The sequence below is a fragment of the Alosa pseudoharengus genome, unplaced genomic scaffold (assembly GCF_046254945.1).
Source record: "Alosa pseudoharengus isolate Yale_2024_CS ecotype anadromous, Long Island Sound unplaced genomic scaffold, YU_APseudo_1.1 YU_APseudo_1.1_scf_19, whole genome shotgun sequence".
In the NCBI taxonomy this organism is placed as follows: Eukaryota; Metazoa; Chordata; class Actinopteri; order Clupeiformes; family Clupeidae; genus Alosa; species Alosa pseudoharengus.
Window position 1 is genome coordinate 17,446,586 of NW_027468657.1, and position 21,153 is coordinate 17,467,738.

Below are 21,153 nucleotides of genomic sequence, written 5' to 3' on the forward strand. Positions count from 1 at the left end.
AATATATTCATTCTTATTCAGATGAGTTTCTTTCAGAAATATTATGTCACTGGACAGTGTTTTTAAATGTGCTAGGATTTTGCCCCTTTTTACTGGCTGATTCAGACCTTTAACATTCCAGGTAACTACAGTAATTAGTCTCCCCTTCCCCAGTTGTGTCACATTACTTTGTGACATTCTAGCAAAAAGAAAAACATTTTCAGCCTCATCAACCAAATCAAAGTGTCAGTTTGTTTTTTAAAGGGGCACCAGGCAACGTTTTCGTGTTAATTAATCATCTTCGTAAGTCGGTATATGGTATATGGTTAAATGCAGTGGCTTAACAACCCAATGGTGGGCCCAGGTGCGAGAGCGCTACCCGGGACCCATACCTACATACTGTGGCCCAGGATGAATTAGCTCTGATACATGCAATACACATTAAGGGTGACTTCAATTGTTTATGCAAAGGGCCTGAGGCACCGAAGTAGTTTAGTAGTTACAGATTACAATTTCAAATAAAAAACACACGACTACAGGATCCATTACATGTGAAAAAATTAAAAATAATTTTATTAACAGCCTGCAGGCCAGGGTAATCTAATATTACTGCATTAACATCAACTCGCATGGAATTATGGGAACACTCAATGCGCTCAATGCGCCTCTTCAACCCTCTGCTGAAACTGCAAGATTGCTTGCTTATATCTCGCACTTCGCAGAAACAAAACTTAATGTAGCCTAACTTATTTAACGGTGCAGAAACCAAATAAAATCATTCATATGCATACAATCCCCAATATGCGTGAATTAGGCCATTAGAAGAAGGCCATCTTACGAGCCTTTCGTTGTGCAAAATCGTCAACGATGTTCCCAATATTTAATGCTCTGGCGCTAGTATTTTCAATGAACAGGATAGCTAACCCACTGAGCCTCTCCTTCCCCATGCTGCTCCTTAGGTATAGGTCTTAATAAGTTTGAGTTTGGAGAAAGATCGCTCAGCTGTTGCCACAGTCACAGGAAATGTCAGAAACAACATGAGAGCAGTACACACTTCCTCGAATGTGGATGTTACACTGTCATAATCTACCACCAGTATTTTGGCAAGTTGAAAAATAGATGACTTCTGTGAAATCTCTGCTTTAAAGCAAGACCTGAATGAGAGGAGTTGTGTTGGGAATGTCGGTGCAATGTCCCTGCTATAATGGTCTGACAAACGTCTTGCCTTTTCAAGCAGTTCATCATCACCTGCGAGTTGAAGGGTCATAGGACGTAAAGACTCAAACACATGACAAGTTTCCCCCATACTTGCAAATCTTTGGGAGAGCTGACTGATTATGATGTCCAGAGTTGCATTAAATACCTGCACTTTGAAGTATCTCTCTGCATCGGTTAAGCGCTCATCTAACGATAGTTCGTCAAAGGGTGGCTTCACTCTCTCTAAAAAAAAAAAAAAAAAAGGAGGCAGGGCGAGGGTAGCGACGGGCCCCGGGAGGTCACGGGCCCTGGTGCGACTGCACTTGCTGCACCTACTATAGTTACGCCACTGGTTAAATGACTCATTACGGGGCGAATGAAGGCTCTCTCGCCCGCCCCTACTGCCTGTAGAAAGAATATCCCACTTGCAAGTTCGGTGTATCCTACCCGCCGACCGAAGCAGGATCAGTTTACAGCACAGAGGCAGGCTAACGAAACGCTAGAGATTGTTGCAAACGTGTAGCCTGGGTGTTCCCATGCTGCCTTGCGCGCGATTTGATTCACGCTGCTAAGGCAGCCTGGAGACCATGGAGCAAATTTTCGCCTGAGATAGGGGACCAATCACAGAACAAGGGGGAAAGCAAGACGATGATGAGCTATGCACAGACGCATTTGATAGACATCAGTGGCACCCAATAAACGGATCTGGGCATTTTTTTTCAAATACGAGAAAATTAACGTTTGGTTCCCAGACCACGTCTCATTGAGAAGTGGTGGCGCTAGCCAGGCTAGCAAACGTGTGTATAATGGCAGAGCCGGCGAAGAAGCAGCGAAAACCCTTGACTGAAGACGCAAAGAAAAGGAAAAGAGCTTCAGACCAAGCGAGGGGGAGTTTCGTAGAGAAAAAGCATCAGGCTTGCCTGGTGTCCCTTTAAGGAAGACCCTATCCCTCCCACCCAATGAACTTAGTGTCTGGCCTATACTAATGAACCCCTCATAGTAAGGCACGACCCCTCTAAGGAAGTTACATAAAGAAAAAAGAGACAAACATATAAGTGGTAAACAAGACATACCCAGAATACCTCCCTAACCTAACACTTCTTAGTAAGAAGTAAAATAGCTCCAGAACTAAGTATATTTTTTCTAACCATAGTAAACAACATTAGTAGTCAACACAAGCATTTAGCATGCACCAACAAATAGACATAATCACCACGTCATCGGGGAATAGAACTAGACTGTCCGTCAATCTTCTATCACACCATCGGGGCTGCTGTCGTGATCAGACGGCTGCTGGTCTCCTCTGGTCTTGTTGCCGAAGTGGCGCTTGGCAAATTCACAGGCTTCTTTGGCATTTGTATACTGTCTCCTTGCCATTGAAAGTCACTCTCAGCTTCGCCGGGTAAACCATTCCATACCGAACTCCCGGTTGGTCTCGGAGAAGTTCCTTGGCCCTATTAAACGCAGCTCTGCGCTTCACCACATCAGGAGTAAAATCGGGAAAGATGTGAATACTTTGTCCGTTGAAGGAAAGATCTCTCAAATCGGCGGCTCGTTTAAGCACCTTTGCAACATCTTGGTAGTAGAGAAGTCGTGCAATAAGAGCGCGAGGCGGCGGATTTTCACCCTCCGCTCTCCTCCGCATAACTCTGTGTGCACGATCCACCAACGGTTGCTCTTCCAATGACAGCGCGTCTTTCAGGAGCCCAGATACAAATTTTCCAGTATCCATGCCCTTTTCAGAGCCTTCTGCCAACCCCACAATCCTCACATTTTGTCTCCTTGAACGTCCCTCCAAGTCATCACATTTCTCTGTAAGACGGTCAACTTCTGTGCACAGACGTTTCACCTCTGACTGGAGTTTGACGATAGCATCCGAACTGTGTGAGGCTGACTGCTCCAACTCCGTGATAGTTTCGCTGTGTTGGTCAGTGGAAGCCTGCAGTGTTGTTATATCAGCACGAAACTCCGTTTGGAAAGTAGACAGTTCTCCCCTAATCGCAGATGCCATCTCCGCGATTCGAGTGTCAATAGTCTGACATATTTCCATTTTAGTGAACTGGAGATCAGAACGGATTGACCCGATAGCTTCCAGGATTGTAGCATGGTTCGTCGAGGAGGTGTTAGCTTCCTCTGTATCTGCAGCATTAGCTCCGTCTTTCTTTCTGCCTTGAGACTGTTTGCCTGTTTTCATCTTGGCTCCCAATGAGTGAAAACGTCGTCTAGTGTTTATTTAAGTATCACTTGTGCGATATAATGTCCAAGATATCAGGTTATAATACCATTTTAATCAACCCATGCGGGAGCTATCAAGGGAAGCGACCTACCACGCCATGGCTCACTAGCGCCCCCCTGATAGTGCATTTTGATGTGGTTGTGTTGCCATGGCTTTAGCTGCATAAAGTTTAAGTAGGTCATTTGGCACCATATTAAACACTACAACAAACTTACTTGGTATGATGATAACTTAGAAGTGATGGTTCACATCTGCATTTCCCAGCAAACTGTGTATGTGTTTCATTTGTGTTGTGTGTGTTGTACGGTGTGTGATATATGTGCCAGTTTGACTGATTCAGATTAACCACAGCTACGAGGAATGTTCAAAAGTGTGTGGACTATAGTCGTGGTCAGAAGATTAGTCTAATGTAAGAAGAAGGCTTGGGTGCATGCTGTCTCATTCGATTAATTTAGTTTTCTTTGTGTGTGTGTGTGTGTGTGTGTGTGTGTGTGTGTGTGTGTCTGTGTGTGTGTGTGTGTCTCTCTCTGTGTGTGTGTGTGTGTGTGTGTGTATAAGGGAATTGCTATGGAGCATTACTGAGCTCCACATAATGATCTGCCAAGCTAATGCTAAGATGGCTCCATCTAAAATATGTGGGCTCTGTTAAAGTAAGGTTCCAGGTAATGATTTGTCTAACTTCCAGGTTAACACTATACAAGAGAAATTACTCATGAGACATTACTCATGAACACACATGGGCGATCGTTCCATTCACTGTGTACATCTGAGAATAAGTTTTTTTTAGTTTGTGTATAGTGAACTTTGTGTAAACAGCCTATGTAAGTGCTATCCTTTAAAGGACCTTAATACATCAGTTTGCCATCTCCCATTAAAGGAATCAGCCTATCCTTAGTCGATAATGTGTTTTGTTTTTTCTTTGACATTTGAGAGCAATATAAAATGAACAAAAATATGTTTGAGATCTAAAATGAAAACCCCCAGTGAACATCTGAGAGTATTTCTGAATGGACTGTTACATGGGCGTATTTAATGCCTTTAAACTGGATATGGGAGACCACCCGCACTTTTATTGATACTTCACATTCCAGTGCATTCCTCTTGGCTCTAAGTCCCTGAAAAGCCATCCTGAAAGAGATGCATGTGTCTTAGAGGACCGCCTCTATTTGTGCAGTCTGTGGCCGGGACTACAGATGCCGGTTCCCCAGATCCCGCACTGACATATGACTCCAATTTCCTGACAGAAAATTAGAACAAGACGGTCCTCTCTGTGGACGCAGAAAGTCCGCTAAGGAGTCACCACCATATTATTCACCTATAAGTGCTGTGTGTGGAGGCATGCTGATTGTGCAATACACATGATTCAGCTCTGCACACACACACACACACACACCCACACACACACACACACACACGCACACACACACCAAAACCAACTTCCTTCTTACTGCATGTCAATGATTGCTTTCATTTAGAACTCTTTACAAATGCAACTTGGGGTGCCCTGCTCAAGGGCACAATGGTGGAAGCCAGGAATTGAACCCACAACTTTCAGGCTACTGCACCCTAGCGCAGCTCCTTAACCACTACACTACCACCATGTAGCATGTTAAGTTAAGAATTTAATCACTTAACAGCAGATAGCTTTTACAACTGTAGAAATCAGATTTATTTATTTCATTTATTTTTATTTTACCTTTATTATACCAGGAATTCTCATTGAGATCAAGAGTTTATTGTACAAGAAAGACCTGGCCAAGACAGCAGCAGTGCAGCACAGACCACAAACTCAACATGATACACAAAATCAAACACACACACACACAAACACACAAGGTACAACCCGTGGACCAGGGGCGTGCAGAGACCTTTGAGGGGCAGGGGCTCAAATTTAAAAAAAGGGCACATGGAAGAAACGCTTCAGAAAACGTGTTAACTTTATTTAAAACTTATTTTTGATTACAACCCAATAGAGAATACATAGGCTACATGCAAATTATATCAAAATAAAACATCTTCCATCTTATTGATTAAATTCAAAGCTATAATTTTAATAGCCTAGAAATCTAGACGCACCCTAGCGGCAGCAAATTTTTAGCGTTATTGCCTAGTCTGGCTTGTCAGGCTATAATTTTAATGTTTATCACAGTGAACTACCACCATTAGCAAGCTGGTGTCTTGCAGATTCACGTGCTGTGCGTGAGTGAAATGAACATAATGTAGCCTAGGCCTACTGTAAACAGAGAACAACTACAGTAGCCTATTTAGAAAAGGTTTGCCTACTCTGTTTTTATTAACTAGGTCTACTACTATAACAGTAACCTAAACAGAATATGTTATGAACGTTCAGCCTTAGATTTTCGAAGCTGCCAGGTTATTGAAATGGATGGACCATGACATGGTTAAAACGGCTTTGATAGCCTACTTCATTAAACATAAAACAACTTTAAACATTTTATTCTCTATCTCTAAGCTGAATACTATTGCATGTTCAGATAGGCTAACTGCCAAGTGACCTTACCGTGCTCCCAAACGTCTCCTGCAGCACTGTGCCTGCGTGCACCTTCTGAGAGTTCACTGAATGTCTGACGTCACGGATTGGTGGCCGCAAGGCATTTCAATTATCACAGACATTTTTTATTTTTGTAAATTTCTAATTTCACAAACTATTAATGAGACATTTTAGGGAATATTCACGTTGGAACTAGCGAAAGTATTACACATTTTAAAAAGTAAAAAACGGGTCTTGTCAAAAGGGCACTTGGACATCAAAGGGGCAAAAGGGCAGGTGCTAGAGCCCCTGTAGCCCCCCTTCTCTGCACGTGCCTGCCGTGGACCTCCAAAGGCGCCATGCAGAGACCACCATGAGATGACGTTATGCAGTATGTCAAAAACATCCTGTTCATAGGCACTACTAGTGATGGGCAAATGAAGCTTTGGTGAACCACTGAACCACAGCATTGTGAACCTAGCGACACTAGCTGAAAAGCAAAAAGATGGCCGCCACACAGTCATTTTTCAACATAAAAGTCCTTAGCAAACCAATATTTTTGGTTACATATACTGGTTTGGGTAAGGACTTTTATGTTGAAAAATCTACATGTGGCAGCCATATTGGATTTTTTCATTAGTGTTGCTAGCTTCACACTGCTGTGGTTTAGTGGTTCACCAAAGCTTCATTTGCCCATCACTAATGACTACCAAGAACACATGGTGCTGATTGGGATCCTGGTGAGAAGTCGTCTGATCTGCGACATGAAGTGTCTATTGCAGAGTGACGGTCCTATTGGGCAAGAGTATTGACTAGGTCATTACTCACTGGTGGCTTCTGCAGGCATTCTCTGAGTCTGCCCCCGCACCTCACACGATCAGAAGCTAGACATGCTCAACCTGAAGGGAAGGTTGTACCATAAATACACACAGCTTACAAGTGCATCGGCAACCTATGTTGTGTTGACCGCGCGGCTTAGCTCTGCACTCGAACCCACAAACTGCAGCACCTCGGATTAGGAGTTGAGCATGCTAGCAATTGACCTAAAACCCCAGGATGCTAGCTAAAACACCAGGGTGTAAACGCATATCTGTCAAACTGTTCGTCCGACTGATTTCAAACTTGGCAGGTGTCTTAATACAGGTGTGAGGAAATGTAGTGCCAGGTTTGACGTTGTTTGGATAAGAAATGCAAAATATATTGTTAAATATATTGGTAAAAGAAGCACACATTTCGCCGCTCTACTGTAGCCACTCCCCTGTCTGTGTGTTATTTGCATATTTGTCGAACCATTTGTCCGATTGATTTTTCTAACTTGGCATGTGTCTTGCTACGGGCACGAGTAAGTGCAGTGCCAGGTTTGACGTTGTTTGGATAAGAAATGCCAAAATATTGTTAATATATATCGGTAAAAGAAACACACATTGGCTTTCGCCTGTTGCCACTCCCCCTCTCACACAGCACTGTTACAGTAGGCGACCTATTTGGCAGAACCAAGTCAGTGTAGGCTACGCAGGTAAAAAGTTAAGTGAGTGCAAAATGTGTTGATGATTATCATGTCTGACCTCAACAGTAAAGACTCCCTGTATGCGGTTTGCTTGCATTAAATGATTCAGCAGATTTTGCAACAACAAGCCAACTAACACAGGTATGCAGTGGCTATTCAACTTTTTTACACTTCGAATAGCCCAGGCTACTTTGGACTGTCATTAGACTTTGAATAAACAAACGACTGCAAGGTCCCAAATTGAAGCGAGCAAATTTACTGTAAGGACGTTTCAGAATGTCCCATCTACTCAATCATCAAGTTATTTAATCAGCTAAACATATAGTCTTAACTGAAAGCTTTAGGCTTATGTCATTTTGATTACAGACAAGTGGCAGACAGAGTTGCAAATATCATATTATGATGTATTATTCCACAAAATGTTTTTCTATACAAAAGTCTGTCTTTTCTATCATCAAGTTATTCTATAGGCTAAACAAATAGCCTTGACTTAAACAGCTGTTAGGTTTATGTAATTTTAATCTGTCACATACAGCCAATAGCATCATCCCATTTTTAAAGCAGGCCTACCTGCGGGCATGTAATTGGGCTACAGGTTTTCTACAGGAATAACATTTGAACAGGCACTGCACTAGTCTACTAAATGATTAAATGTAAATGCAGTTATAAACAGGGTTAGATTTAACCATTGCCTCATCAGATTATGAATGAATGAATGAATGAATGAATGAATGAATGAAAGTCACAGTGTGTGATTGTGTAGGAGTGTCTATCTTACCTCGTGATAAAATCATCATGATAAAACTAAAGATGTGGTATGATCAGATACAGGGCCATCACACCACCACTGCAGGACTGAAGCCTCTCCGAGGCTCAGAGCTGGCACGTGCTCTCTTTCTGAACTTTTCTCTTCATAAGAGTATGAGAACTGAGTAAGTGTGGAGAACTTCTCTCTGTTAAAGAGTGTGTTCCAACTGTCTATGTACTTGTTTAGCCCACTATCATCTTTTGGTGATTTATTGTAATCACACAATGAAAATAATGTGGAAAAATCAAATGTTGAAGAGAAGCAAATGTATTCTGAGAAAAAGGAAAATTTCAGGAAGAAATAAATATGTTTTTAACAAATTGCCCCACAATTATTGGCACCCTCAGAAAATCTTATATGGAGAGGAGGAGAAAGGAGAGGCTAAATTCCCTAGTCATTTTTCAACATGGGAAAGACAAGCTACACTAAATTGAAATGAAAAGAAAGTGTGTTGACATGTGTAAGTTAGGGAATTGTTAACAAAACTAGGCACTCTGTTGAAAATACCCATATTTACAGTTAAAACAATAATTAAAAGGTTTTAATCAATTGGAAATGTGACAAACATTCTTGGACAAAGATGGTTATCTTGCCCACACAGTATGGAGGATGGTATTAAATATCCATAAGAACCAGTTGGAGAGTTACAGAAAAGGGTATCATCTTGGGGTAACCCAGTCCCCCAAAAAATCTTCAAAAGACCTAATCGATTATTTACAGAGCATGCCAGGTAAAGGCCTTTTCAGTCATTTACAGTTTTTCTCAGTCACTTTGGTGCATTTCTCTAATTATAATGTACATTTTCATAATAGTGCATTTCTCAAAACAATTACTGCAAACTGCACTGCATAGCGAATGCAAAAGTGCATATCTTGCACAAAATGCTTAGTTTATGCCTCAAAAGCAAATATCTATGCCAATGAAACGGTCAGTGCAATCAAAATAACCTAACCATAATAAATAAGTCCTGATGCCATTGTTTATGTCAAGATAGTCAAACTGTTTAGTCTTGTTGTCAATGACAGTTTACTCTGTAAGTATTTACAAATGAACAATGTTCAAATCAGCACTATTTTCTATTTCAAAACTACAAAGTTACACATTATTGTGTGTGAAGGGGGTTGATTGCAAGACAATGGATGTGTTTCAAAGTTTATTTTTTTCTGTTGACAGACATTGTGAAAGTACAAAGAAATTATACAGTAAAACACCCCTTGGTCAGAGCTGTGCACCACATCTTTCTAATCCTTATCCTGTCTGTCAGGTCACATACATTTAAATATGCTAGACAGTCTATGACAACTAATTATGACAACTAGTTCAACACATTTGCATGTAGTGACACAAGCGATGCAATAATTAAGGGTAATTTGTTTTATGGGGTAGAACTATTCAGCAGGGAACCAGTATAGTGTATGTTGATCAACATGACATTAGCCATTGGAAATTCAACAGTAAACATTTGTACAAAATCAGTTGCATAGATGTACAAAAGCATTGCTATTTGTTCAAAATGTGGAGAAACTGCTTCAATGATGTACAATGAAGTGGTTGAATTGATATGGAGTTTGAACAAATCATTTTGAGAATTACATTCTGATCTCAGAAATGCAAGATGAAAAAAACTGAGAAAAACTGTAATTACAAGTGTAAACGACAGGAGTTACTTAATGGTACAGTGACTTTGACTGGAATTATAGTTCAATGTAAATTGCACTGCTGAGCAAGAAACATTTTGTGTGGCGTTTGGTATACATTGAAGAATGACTATACTGAAAAGAACCCCATGCCTAATGAGAATTGTGGCGGAGGGGCTGGGGGGATTTTATAAAGACGAATGGTTCCTTAATAGTCGAATATATATATATGTATGTACACACCTCAACTTTACCAAACAGTCACAGTCAACTTTACCAAAGGTGCCAATAATTCTCTGTGGAGGATACCGGACACATGAAATCCCTCATTAAGGCTCAATGATCCCCCTAGTGGTGACATGTTAAAATGCTTCCCTATTACTGCTGCCTTCTGATTTTGTTGTCAATCAGTGGTCATCTTCTGAAGGTCTGTATTTGAAGAACATTTATGAATGGACAACACAGATACTGTGCAACGGTAGTATAAAAGGTAGTAGTATAAAAAAAAACTGCATTAGATACCTTTAATTTCACACTCTAATGGCCAACAATCGAGTTTGGTAGAATATCAATATCTAAAAAAGGACATCACACAAAGTATCTCTAATTTCATGGGCAGTTGGTATCTCTAAAAAAATGAACAGATCATATGTTGTAGGCTACAACACTTGCTGTGTGTGTGTATGTCTGTGTGTGTGTGTGTGTGTGTCTCTGTGTGTGCGTGTCTCCTCAAGTGATTCGCTGAAAACAATCCAGCATCTTTCATCACTGAAAGAGTAAACAGTGGATACAAATGGGAATGCAAAAGGCTTTATATTTGTGTGCTCAAGTGCTTCAAATTGTGACTGATCTTTTCAGCACAATTCCATGCCTGGCTAAACAACATGGGGCAATATAACTGCCTGGTCCTAAATTATGCTGCAGTGTTACAGAGATGAGTTACTTGCATTTATTGTCACTATATTATATATTCATCTTTTGATAATCTGTGATGAAAATGTATTGAATCTTCCAGTAAATGTACAAAAACCTACATCTCAGTGATCTCAAGATGTAAGTGAAGTCTCTTCTTTCACCTGCAAGGGGCGTCCTTACAACACACTTTTAGGCTACAGCCAATTACAGAAAAAACATAGCAGTCCCCTCGCACATTCACTCAAAAGTGATCACCATAGATACCAAAACAATACCAGGATGGCACTGTTATATTTGTACAACATTTTGTGATGTGTCTGTCTGAGTACCTTGCTTATACGTTTGAGGTACAGTTAGTGGATTTACACTAATGTACATCCACTACACCACTACACAATGGTCTTCAATGGAAATTATTGATATGGACCCCATCCATTGCATAATATGGCCATATAAACATTAATTATCATAGAATAATATTTTGTACTAACATCACATGTGATCCCACATATTAACTTTGCTAAAGGTTAGCTTGGTTCTCTACTATGACTGACATGTTTCTGTAATGTCCTCTCAGCTTTCTTCCCCTTTGTCATCATCAATGCATCAAGTCAAGTCAGCTTTATTTATATAGCGCATTTCATATACAGAGGTCATTTAATGTTCTTTACATAAACACAAGCAATCACACCCATAGACGGTATATATACACTACAGATGTAGTCTTTCTTCATAGGCCAAGGTCTTGATAACGGTAGTTGTCCCGCTCTTCAAGCCGAGAGAGCAGGATGCTACATGCTCCGTCCCCTTTTTAATCACCACGTCAACGAGGAAGGTCACCTGGTCCTGCAGCACACTGGTCCTCTGCAAGACCTCCTCTGCCTCCCTACTGCTGATCACACAAGGCTGGGCCTGAAGCCTGTCCCAAGACATCTCTGAGAAGACCTCCTGATATCCTTTTGATGAGGTCAGGCCGAAACGTAAACAGTGGATCTAGGAACAGATCATCAACAGATCATCAAAGCAAGTAGGCTCAGGATTCTGACACTTACTCATGGCCATAATGCTTACCCATTGACCCATTCTGAAAACAGAACAGTATTGATGGAAAATCTAAACCATGTTGTGGTCTGGATTGGAAAGGATGTAAACATTCTGCATGCAGGATTTGGCCATATTGTTTCCCCATTCGTCAACCCTGATCACAGAGACCATCATCTCGGGTTACTTCCAAGCTCCACAAGGTACAGACACCTTCTTTGACCATTTCATGGACCACCAGCAGTTCTGCCAACTCCACATGCTGCAGTACATGGCCTGGCAGAGGAGGTTGCTCTGGCACACGGGCCTATCATGGAGGAGCTCAGCGCTGGGCTGTGTGGCACAGTGGTGCCTGGAGCAAAATATTTTGAACTTGAGAAAGCGATGTGAGTCCGGGGGAGCACACAACCCCCAGGGAAAGAAAATTGAGAAACATATCCCCTCAAATGGAAACTTCGGGTAACTTTTGTGGGAACAAAATTGACAAATGGAAGGCATAGTATAGTAGTAGCAGTGGTATAGTATAAACGTATATAAAACATATTATAATAATTTAAAAAGTAGTATAAAAGTATATAGAAAATCGTAGACTAAAAGTATATAAAAAGTAATATAAAAGGATTGGGGCACCTGCCTTTACACCCACATGAACGTCAGTAACATCCCACTCTTAAAGGAATTATCCGGAGTAAAATGCACTTTAAATCAATTTACGGATGATTGGGAGTACATACGTTGAGTTGATATCAAAATCATGTCATTCGGATGTGTTTTGATAAAGTTAGATTTTACCGTTTTTAGTCAAAACTCGTTAGCGTGGAAGTGAGAAGGGCATATTATTTCGCCGCTACAAAACGCTATTTTTATACAGTTCCAAACAACATTACACTTACGTGGTAGTGAGTAGAGGGTCCCTAAAGCCAAACCGAAGTATCCCGAGGTCTTTATGTGGTCGGATAGAGAGTCCAGAATGAATTTCATCAAGCCAGTACCTTTCCAGACATGTTGCCATCTTTGCTGCCATCTTTAGGGGAAAGTCCGTAGGAGTCGATGGCCAAGTGTGCTCTGGAAATTCACAATTTCGTCGCCGTTTAAAAAAAAAAAAAAAAACATAGTCCAGTCCATACAACTTCATTTCAATTTCAAAAGAAATACTGGACTATGTTTTTTTTTTTAAACGGCGACGAAATTGTGAATTTCCAGAGCACACTTGGCAATTGACTCCTACGGACTTTCCCCTAAAGATGGCAACAAAGATGGCAACATTTCCGGAAAGGTACTGGCTTGATGAAATTCATTCTGGACTCTCTATCCGACCACATAAAGACCTCGGGATACTTCGGTTTGGCTTTAGGGACCCTCTACTCACTACCACATAAGTGTAATGTTGTTTGGAACTGTAGAAGAGGTATAAAAATAGCGTTTTGTAGCGGCAAAATAATATGCCCTTCTCACTTCCACGCTAACGAGGTTTGATTAAAAACGGTAAAATCGAACTTTCTCAAAACACATCCGAATGACATGATTTTGATATCAACTCAACGTATGTACTCCCAATCATCCGTAAATTGATCTGAAGTGCATTTTACTCCGGATAATTCCTTTAATCCATCAATCCAAGTATTAAATGATTTGGTCCCTCTTTACAGCTTAACAATGGCTAAATCCCAATCTCTCCCCTTACGCACTCACACACTCTGATATGTGTTCCCACAAACTTTGTGAGGGCTTAGGGCTGTCACTGCGAAATTGTTAAAGGAAAATTACGGTATTTAGCACTTTGAGTCCCTTTTCTGGTTTGTTTTGGATGAACTAGAGTGGTGGACACCGAAATTTTGACGATTGATCCTGTCTCGACTTTTCTGACTCGTTTGGAATAGCCTTTGACTAGTCAGAGTGGCTGCCTACAGGCATGCTCAAACATGTCCTAAAACAACCCTTAACGTTCATTTTCAAAACTGTTCAACTCACCGAGTGGTTAGTGGTGTTCGTTGATGTTCCAAAACAAGTAGCGTAGCAAAATAGTTTCTGTCGTATTTTATTTGCCATTTTGTAAAATCCCATTGATTTCTGTTGGAAGACTCATTGCACGTTGATATTACTGCGCCAACATCTATGCTTCAGGCTCAAATATTGAGCAGAAGTTTATACGTGGTTGTGAGGTGTCTGAAAAAATAGTTCCACAATAGCAAATAAGATGGCTAGAAATCATACATTGCGCCGATATATTTGATTTTAATAATCAATGAACACCACTAACCACTCGGTGAGTTGAACAGTTTTGAAAACGAACGTTAAGGGTTGTTTTAGGACATGTTTGAGCATGCCTGTAGGCAGCCACTCTGACTAGTCAAAGGCGATTCAAAACGAGTCAGAAAAGTCGAGACAGGACCAATCGTCAAAATGTCGGTGTCCACTACTGTAGCTCATCCAAAACAAACCAGAAAAGGGACTCAAAGTGCTAAATACCGCAATTTTCCTTTAAGTGCTTGAGGGCTCGGCTGCACCCTTTCTGAGCCCTTTCTCCAAGTCGGGATATGTGAACACTTTACTCAAGGAAATTACCTACAATTCATAGCGTTGTAACCTGAAACACAGGATTACCCAAAGGGAGGCTGGAAGGTTGAAAAACAATCAGTTAACAATTGCTATAAAATATAAAAAAACGTGTTTGCAACACGTTTTTTGTGATTTAATTATAAGTCACAGGCGCAAGCTTGATCACTTACGACTGATATGTAGGGTTTAGGGGAGAGATTGTGATTTAGCCAGTGTTTGAAACATTTAGGAACCACTGAGCTACATGAAATTGTTCAGATCAGGGTTGGGGCCCCAGAATGATCTCACAGGGCTATTCTAATGTAAGCCTTCATTCATGGGAAGCTATACCCATTTATGACCACAGACAATCTGTTATTCAGACAGAAAAAAAACAGCCGTACTAGGAAGTGAAATAGCAAATTGTTTATTTTTTTTTAGCAATGGTACACCACCACACAACACAGTTTTGAGCAAAAGCTTATATTTACTGTGTCCAATTGAGCTCAAGACAAATGTGTTACAAGTCAAGAAGCATATATGTCGGTATCTTATTAATGATAAAGCATCACCCCCCCCCCCCACCCCAAAAAACAAAAACAAAACAAAAAATACACAGTAACAAGCAGCATCTCTAAGAAATCAAATATAATCAAATTAAAATAAATAAACATGTAATCTTCACTGCAGTTCAGTGCAACATTGGTGCACACTCGATCATAGTGACTCTTCAGCAGCAGCGCACCCCAGCATTAAAGGTTGCAGTGCACTTTTTGTACTTTTTTATGCGCCCCAAGAGCCCTGTGTGTAAGGGCGTAGCACCAAATTTATTTGCAGTTTAACCCCCTATACCCCAACCCTTCCCACCCCACCTGGGGTATACTACAAAGCCAGATTAATGGTATACTGAGCCTAAAGCCCAAAGTGTGCTTAATTTTCCCAAATAGTGGCAAATGTTCCTTTTTTCTTTCTTTGATCTTTACATTTGAATGTTTTGGGGTACAAATTATCAGTACAGTTCTTTAAACTGTAATATGGCAAGCAGCAAGGCAGTTGCCACAAACTTTTGCCTCTTCTTGGCAAATCTGAGCACACACACCCCATGCATTAGGATCAACATACCCCTCATCTCATTTTGTACTATACCCTCTGAACACCCCCTTTAAACCCCAACCTGTGCTTATCAGTGCAAACGAACAGGGATGATTCAGACTGAGTCTGAACTATGATAAAAGCTGGACTGGGTTTCCCCAAACGTGCTGTACTATGACCACTGTTAAGGGCGCCCATTTTAAACCAGTGACTACAAGAAGTATGTACTGTGTGGTGTTATTTATGTTAGCTTACTGGGTTAAATTAATTAATTCAAAATAAGACCGGTCATCTTTTTTGTGTTTGCAGAGTAAAATAAATAAATTGGGACCACAACTGTCACCATTTTAAAAAACATTTTTCTCCTTGATTACAATGGCCACAGTACTTCAATATTTCAGCGAAACGCAGTCCTCGTTTCTTAAGATGAATTCTGATGATTGTGACGCGTTACCCCACATACAACCTGCATCTGTGATGAGCGACTGAACGAATGAGGTGGAGCCTAGAAAAACGGGGCAAATACATCTGAAAGTCTCAAAAACTTAAAATGTAGTAGAAAACGTGACGTAGGAAAAGAACTTTGCATCTCTTGTTTGGGGTCGCCATGTCTATTTGGCAGGTAACTGGTATTAGTGTCTGATGACTTACTGTACACGTTTAAGGTTAACAAACATAAATTATATATTTGACCATAATTTCCCACAATATTTATAGTTAGAATAACATGATGCTGTGTAAAAGACCTTATACACAGTAAGTCATAATTAAATCACAATGATGACAAAAAGGAAGAAAGGGAAAAAAAACATCCTTGAGCATCCTTGAATAAGAATAAAAAAAAGAATATCAACTTCTCTAAAATGTCTTCATCGATGCAGTACTGAGTATCCTGTTGGATGAGTGCACACACACACACACACACACACACACACACACACACACAAAGAGAGAGTGAGATAACAAAATGTATTAATCACTGCTTACAAGAAGGACAGTAGTTATTCCACTCAAGAGAATCTGTCTGAAAATGCAGTTTGAATCCTAACCAATTTAACATCCTCAACCTCAGTACTTGTCTGTTTTTATATGGTTAAGTTTAAAGAGCCCTTTGATTATCCTTACCAATTTATGTCTTCTACATAAGCTATTTGAATCAGTCTTCGACTACCCCACCACAACACGAGATGGAGGGCTTTTTTGAAATCACAGAATATCAGAACGGAAGAGAACAATACCAGGTAAAGCGTATGTAACCTACTGGTATCCAGCCTTCAGCTTCTGATATAAATAACGTATGTACTGAGGCAAAGATTGCATTACATAAAGCATCTTTATATAATGCTAAACATACATACATAACACATGTGTAAATATAGATGAGGTCACCTCAAAGTAACCTTCAAGTTTCACACAGACTACTGAAGAACCTGCAAGACCGGCCTAGACACTACAAGACTGAGGCCCTTTTTTCCATAGAACAGTCATCTCAAATGGTAAAAATGTCAGTGTGGAAATTTGAAACAAGAGTTTAAATGAGCCTCTATTTCAGCATAAGCCTATCACTTCATTATAAAGGGCTGTGCTTACACACATAGGGCTTTCTGGTTGATCTGTCACCAGTCTAGTTGCCGGCTTGATGACACACAAAAAAAAACTGGACGTAATCATTTGTCAGTGGATCCAGCCAGGGGGGAATGAGAACCTTTACAAAAACAAAACCCTCAGTACCCATGGCAACCGTGGACCATCACAAAAGACTGCCCCTGATGGCTTAAAGCCAAAAGTCACCAATTGGATGCGGTCCAGAATCTCTACCATCAGATTTCCAAAATGGAAACCTTGGCAACCACGGCTTGAGCAGGCCGTGAGCAGTCAGGGCGTGCCGACACCCAAAGGCCACCAGGCTAAGTCTGGACAGTGAGTGGGAACAGTAGCGTAAAGCTGAGAGCAACCGAGCACGTTTCATCATGCCTAACCCAACACAATGGCACAGCTGATGGTGAGACAGACAGACAGCTACACCCACACACTCTCTGCAGCTCAGCTCCGTGCCCATGGGTAATCAGGCGTTGTAGCGCTGTGCACTGCGGGACTATAACAAAACATCATTACACCACTGCCTGGATGAAGTTTCAATTGTGATGCGCTCTTTGGAACGAATATTTGCGCACCTGGGGCCCGTTGCACAAAACTAGGATAAGGGATTAAGCCGGGATATCTTGGTTATCCTGGCTCAATTTATCCGTGATCCAGTTGCACAAACGCGGGATAGGGGGCAGCAGGATATGTTATGGTATAAGTTACCATGGCAATTTATTCTGTGGAGCTAGCCTGCTCCAGACCAGGCTAAATTCCAGGATCTATTTAATCTCATCCCTTATCTCAGTCAGCAGTCACCACAAACGGAAACCAATAGTTATTCCACTGCCCACTACACATTGTTATCACATATACCTAGACCCATTGTCATTATTTAAATGTTTGTGATCATTAATTAACTTTTACATACTCGCCATTCCCGACCTGTCATGCGACAATGTGACGTCACGGGAGTGCCTAACCATTTTGCGCGTGGTGGTCGCGGAACTAGTTGCAATATTCTCCTTAACAGAGGTGTTGCTGTTTGTTGCTGTTGTGAGAAGGCCATCTACCTACTTCACACCGTAGAAGAAGCAATGAAGCCGCTCTAGTTGCCATGGTGAATCAGTGAATCTGTGATCGGTGGCGGGGTCTATTTGAGGGAGCCGTGAGCGTGCACTTATCCAGGATAGGTTTCACCTGGCTTGATGAATCCGTGTCTGCTCATCCTGGCTTGCTCGTTGTGCAACCAATTAAGCCTGTACGCTCTTGTTTTGGATTCATTGAGCGCAGCTCAGTAACTTATCCCGGATGTCTTAATTCTGCTTTTGTGCAACAGGCCCCTGAAGCAATTCCATTTATTTGTGTACAAAATGTTAGTGTGAGTGAGTGAGTCTTCTTTTAGGAGTTTAAAAGTTCACCTTTGGCCGCTCACCTTTACTCCGACCCCTGAGCGGAACCTTCTGTGGGCTTGGTTTCCCCACCTTCGCCCTCCTCCACCCCCGCCTGGGTCATGAGGTCAGCAATGTTCTTCTCCAGGTCGTCGATGCGGGTGCTCATCTCATCGAGTGACTCCAGTTAAGTGCAACACACTCTAGTCGACATGTACATCTATTGACCCTATCAACTTCAGAAACAAACATGTCCACTCCTAAGGCATTTCCGGTAGCACGGAAAACAGCAGTGAGCTAATGGTAACTTGAGGACAAATATTTTGTAGAGCATTATGCTAAAGTCTGATTCATTTCACTTCAAAGTATCTGCATTGGTTTGAAACGTTTCAACCGGAAAGCCTCTAGGAACAGATTGAAAAGGTCTTTACTCATTTATTTCATCCACAATCATTTCACCACTGTGCATAAGTATGCAACACACTACAGGCTTATATGAGCATGTGTGCTCCCAGAGCATAGAGCCCATGACCTTTGTAATGTCAGTGCCTTGCTTTATCTGTCTACAATATACACAACCTATATGATAACCACACAATACACACCCCTTATTCAATATACACAACCTTTATGAAGGCAACTATAATAACTGAGAGACACTGGTATTAAGGTGAGGGTTGGAGATGTACCTGATGACCCTTTATGGAAGGTGATCTAGGTAAAAACCAAAGATTTCTAGAGCTCTCCGGTATGGGCATCAGCTCTACATAGGTACAGCACACAATCTCACTTAAGAGTTAAACACTAACTACAGCTTGTCTTTTTTAATGTCAATTAAAATGTTCCAGTGTCACAAGGATCATGAGTTATTATCATTGAGATTCACAGAACACGTTTTAACCATGACCACCAACTGCAGTGTGCTTCAACACTGCTTATCGCCCACACATACTCTTAACATAATGCCACATTCACACCACCATGGTCTGCATAACAAGGATATTCCTGCCAATTATCTGGTCTGACATGGTCTGAAACTTGTCCTGCATTTGCTGAAGTAGGGTCTGGACCTAAAAAAAAAAAAGTGGAAAAGGAAATGTATAAAACCCATTATTACTGATTATTCTTTAGAGGTTAAAAGCAATGGAAATATGTAAGAACGTATCTAATCTTCAAGATATTATAACACATCTCCATCTTTCATGTGGGCGGGCACGTTCCAAGCAGCCTCTAGCGTAACACTGAAAAAAATAGACTGAACCAGGTGGGCGTACGGTTCACCTTGCCGTAGCACCGAGGAGCAAAATTACTTAGTTGCCTCCCACGCCTTAGCCAAACAGAAACCATGGAAACTGTGCTGTGCTAAGATTAGCGTAGCTTGAGAAATTGCATAGGATTTGAGACAGTCAGACGACAGGCTAGTCCTTCCAAAGCAATCTCCATCAGTAAGGTTAACAGCAAAAAACATTCAATGTTGCTAGCAAACCGTGCTGGACGTAACGTTATCTAAGTTATTGTGCACATATGGCATCACATTCTTGTTAGTTCAAAGCAAAGTAATTTAACGTTAACTATTAGCACACAAACCAGGGTAGTTCTAGTCCTTTCCAGACTCTAATTTTAAACGGAACAAACTAAGCATTAATGTCAACGTTACAAGACTTTACCTCTACAGTTACAATATGACGTTAGCTGTGTAGGAAACTTCAACTTATACATTTGTGCACTATTATCGATAGTTCATTCATTACAGCTACCGTGAGCTAGTTGCAAACAGCGCTGTTTGTCCTACAACGTTAATGACACCAGATTGCCAGATGTAGTGGTAGCCTAAAGAACGACTGATGAATTCGACGCTTTCCTTAGTTCAGTAATGTGGCTTAGAAGTAGAACGCTCTCTATAATCTAACGTTATACCGTTTTAATTAACTACCTAGCTAGCTAACTGCCTTGCTACCAAGCCATCATTCCAAAGTAGGTTACATTGCAACCACATTATAGTTAGTTAGCTATCAGAGCCATTCTGCTTTTCACAGATGTACATCCGTGTAGTTGTGAGCGATATATTGAAATTGACTTGGGAATACAATTCTAATGTTCCGCCAGTGATTATCTATTCAATTTGAAGCTGAGTAGGGTGGCATTAGCTTGGCTATCGTTAACGTTAACTATAAACGATACGTTAGCTGATTCACTTACCACAGCGGTCATATCTTGAACAGATTTCGGGTCCGGTTCTGACATTGTCAGCTTGTTTGGGTCGCTGCTTGTTTGAGTTGGTTCCGCCACACCTGTGAAACCGTCTTTTCCTCCAAAGATGATGTTGCTACCTTGCTCCAATTTCACCGTTCCTTCCAGACTGCCTGCCAGCCAACCAATGTGATGCTAGATAACGTTGTATTTTTCAGGCAACGTCATAACTTCTTCTTTAGTTAGCAAGTGGTTGGAAGACGAGGTGTCATATAGGTTTTTGTGTTGCGCCACCAATGGTGTAGGAATGTTATTACATAGCAGTGTGTAGTAAAACGTGAAATCTGAAAGTTCGAATTTATGCATTAACGTAGATGATCAAAATCAACACCGACTGTTACATGTCGTTGACCGAGATTTACTTGTTTGTGTTTATATGATATTTCACTCCTGATTTATGGATTTATGCGCCAAAGGGGAAAGGGAAGCCCAGCGTAACAGTACCACCAGAGAATGTCTAATAAGGGCTCTAGTACCACACATCAGAGAG

General features: G+C 41.1%; 1 protein-coding gene across 2 annotated transcripts; it reads right to left on the reverse strand.

Moving 5' to 3' along the window:
- Positions 1-14,760: 14,760 nt before the first annotated feature.
- LOC143132404 (heat shock factor-binding protein 1-like) lies at positions 14,761-20,814 on the reverse strand. 2 transcript variants are annotated; one of them, XM_076291903.1, is made up of 4 exons: positions 20,613-20,814; positions 19,417-19,483; positions 18,444-18,590; positions 14,761-16,333 (listed from the first exon to the last, which is right to left on the reverse strand). In XM_076291903.1, the coding sequence occupies exons 1-3, from the start codon at positions 20,655-20,657 to the stop codon at positions 18,460-18,462; spliced, it is 243 nt and encodes an 80-aa protein (XP_076148018.1). In that variant the 5' UTR covers positions 20,658-20,814; the 3' UTR covers positions 14,761-16,333; positions 18,444-18,459. The 2 variants fall into 2 exon arrangements, with proteins under 2 accessions (XP_076148018.1, XP_076148017.1); XM_076291902.1 differs by having other exon boundaries at positions 18,458-18,590; positions 20,613-20,811.
- Positions 20,815-21,153: the final 339 nt, after the last annotated feature.

What these genes read in the sequence shown, in the direction of transcription:
- LOC143132404 (XM_076291903.1), bottom strand. Translation starts at nt 20,657, where the DNA reads ATGTCAGAACCGGACCCGAAATCTGTTCAAGATATGACCGCTGTG. An exon ending in TTCAAGATATGACCGCTGTG is followed by an intron (nt 19,484 to 20,612) that starts GTAAGTGAATCA and finishes TTTTTTTTTTAG; the next exon opens with GTCCAGACCCTACTTCAGCA. An exon ending in AGACCAGATAATTGGCAGGA is followed by an intron (nt 18,591 to 19,416) that starts ATATCCTTGTTA and finishes AACTGGAGTCAC; the next exon opens with TCGATGAGATGAGCACCCGC.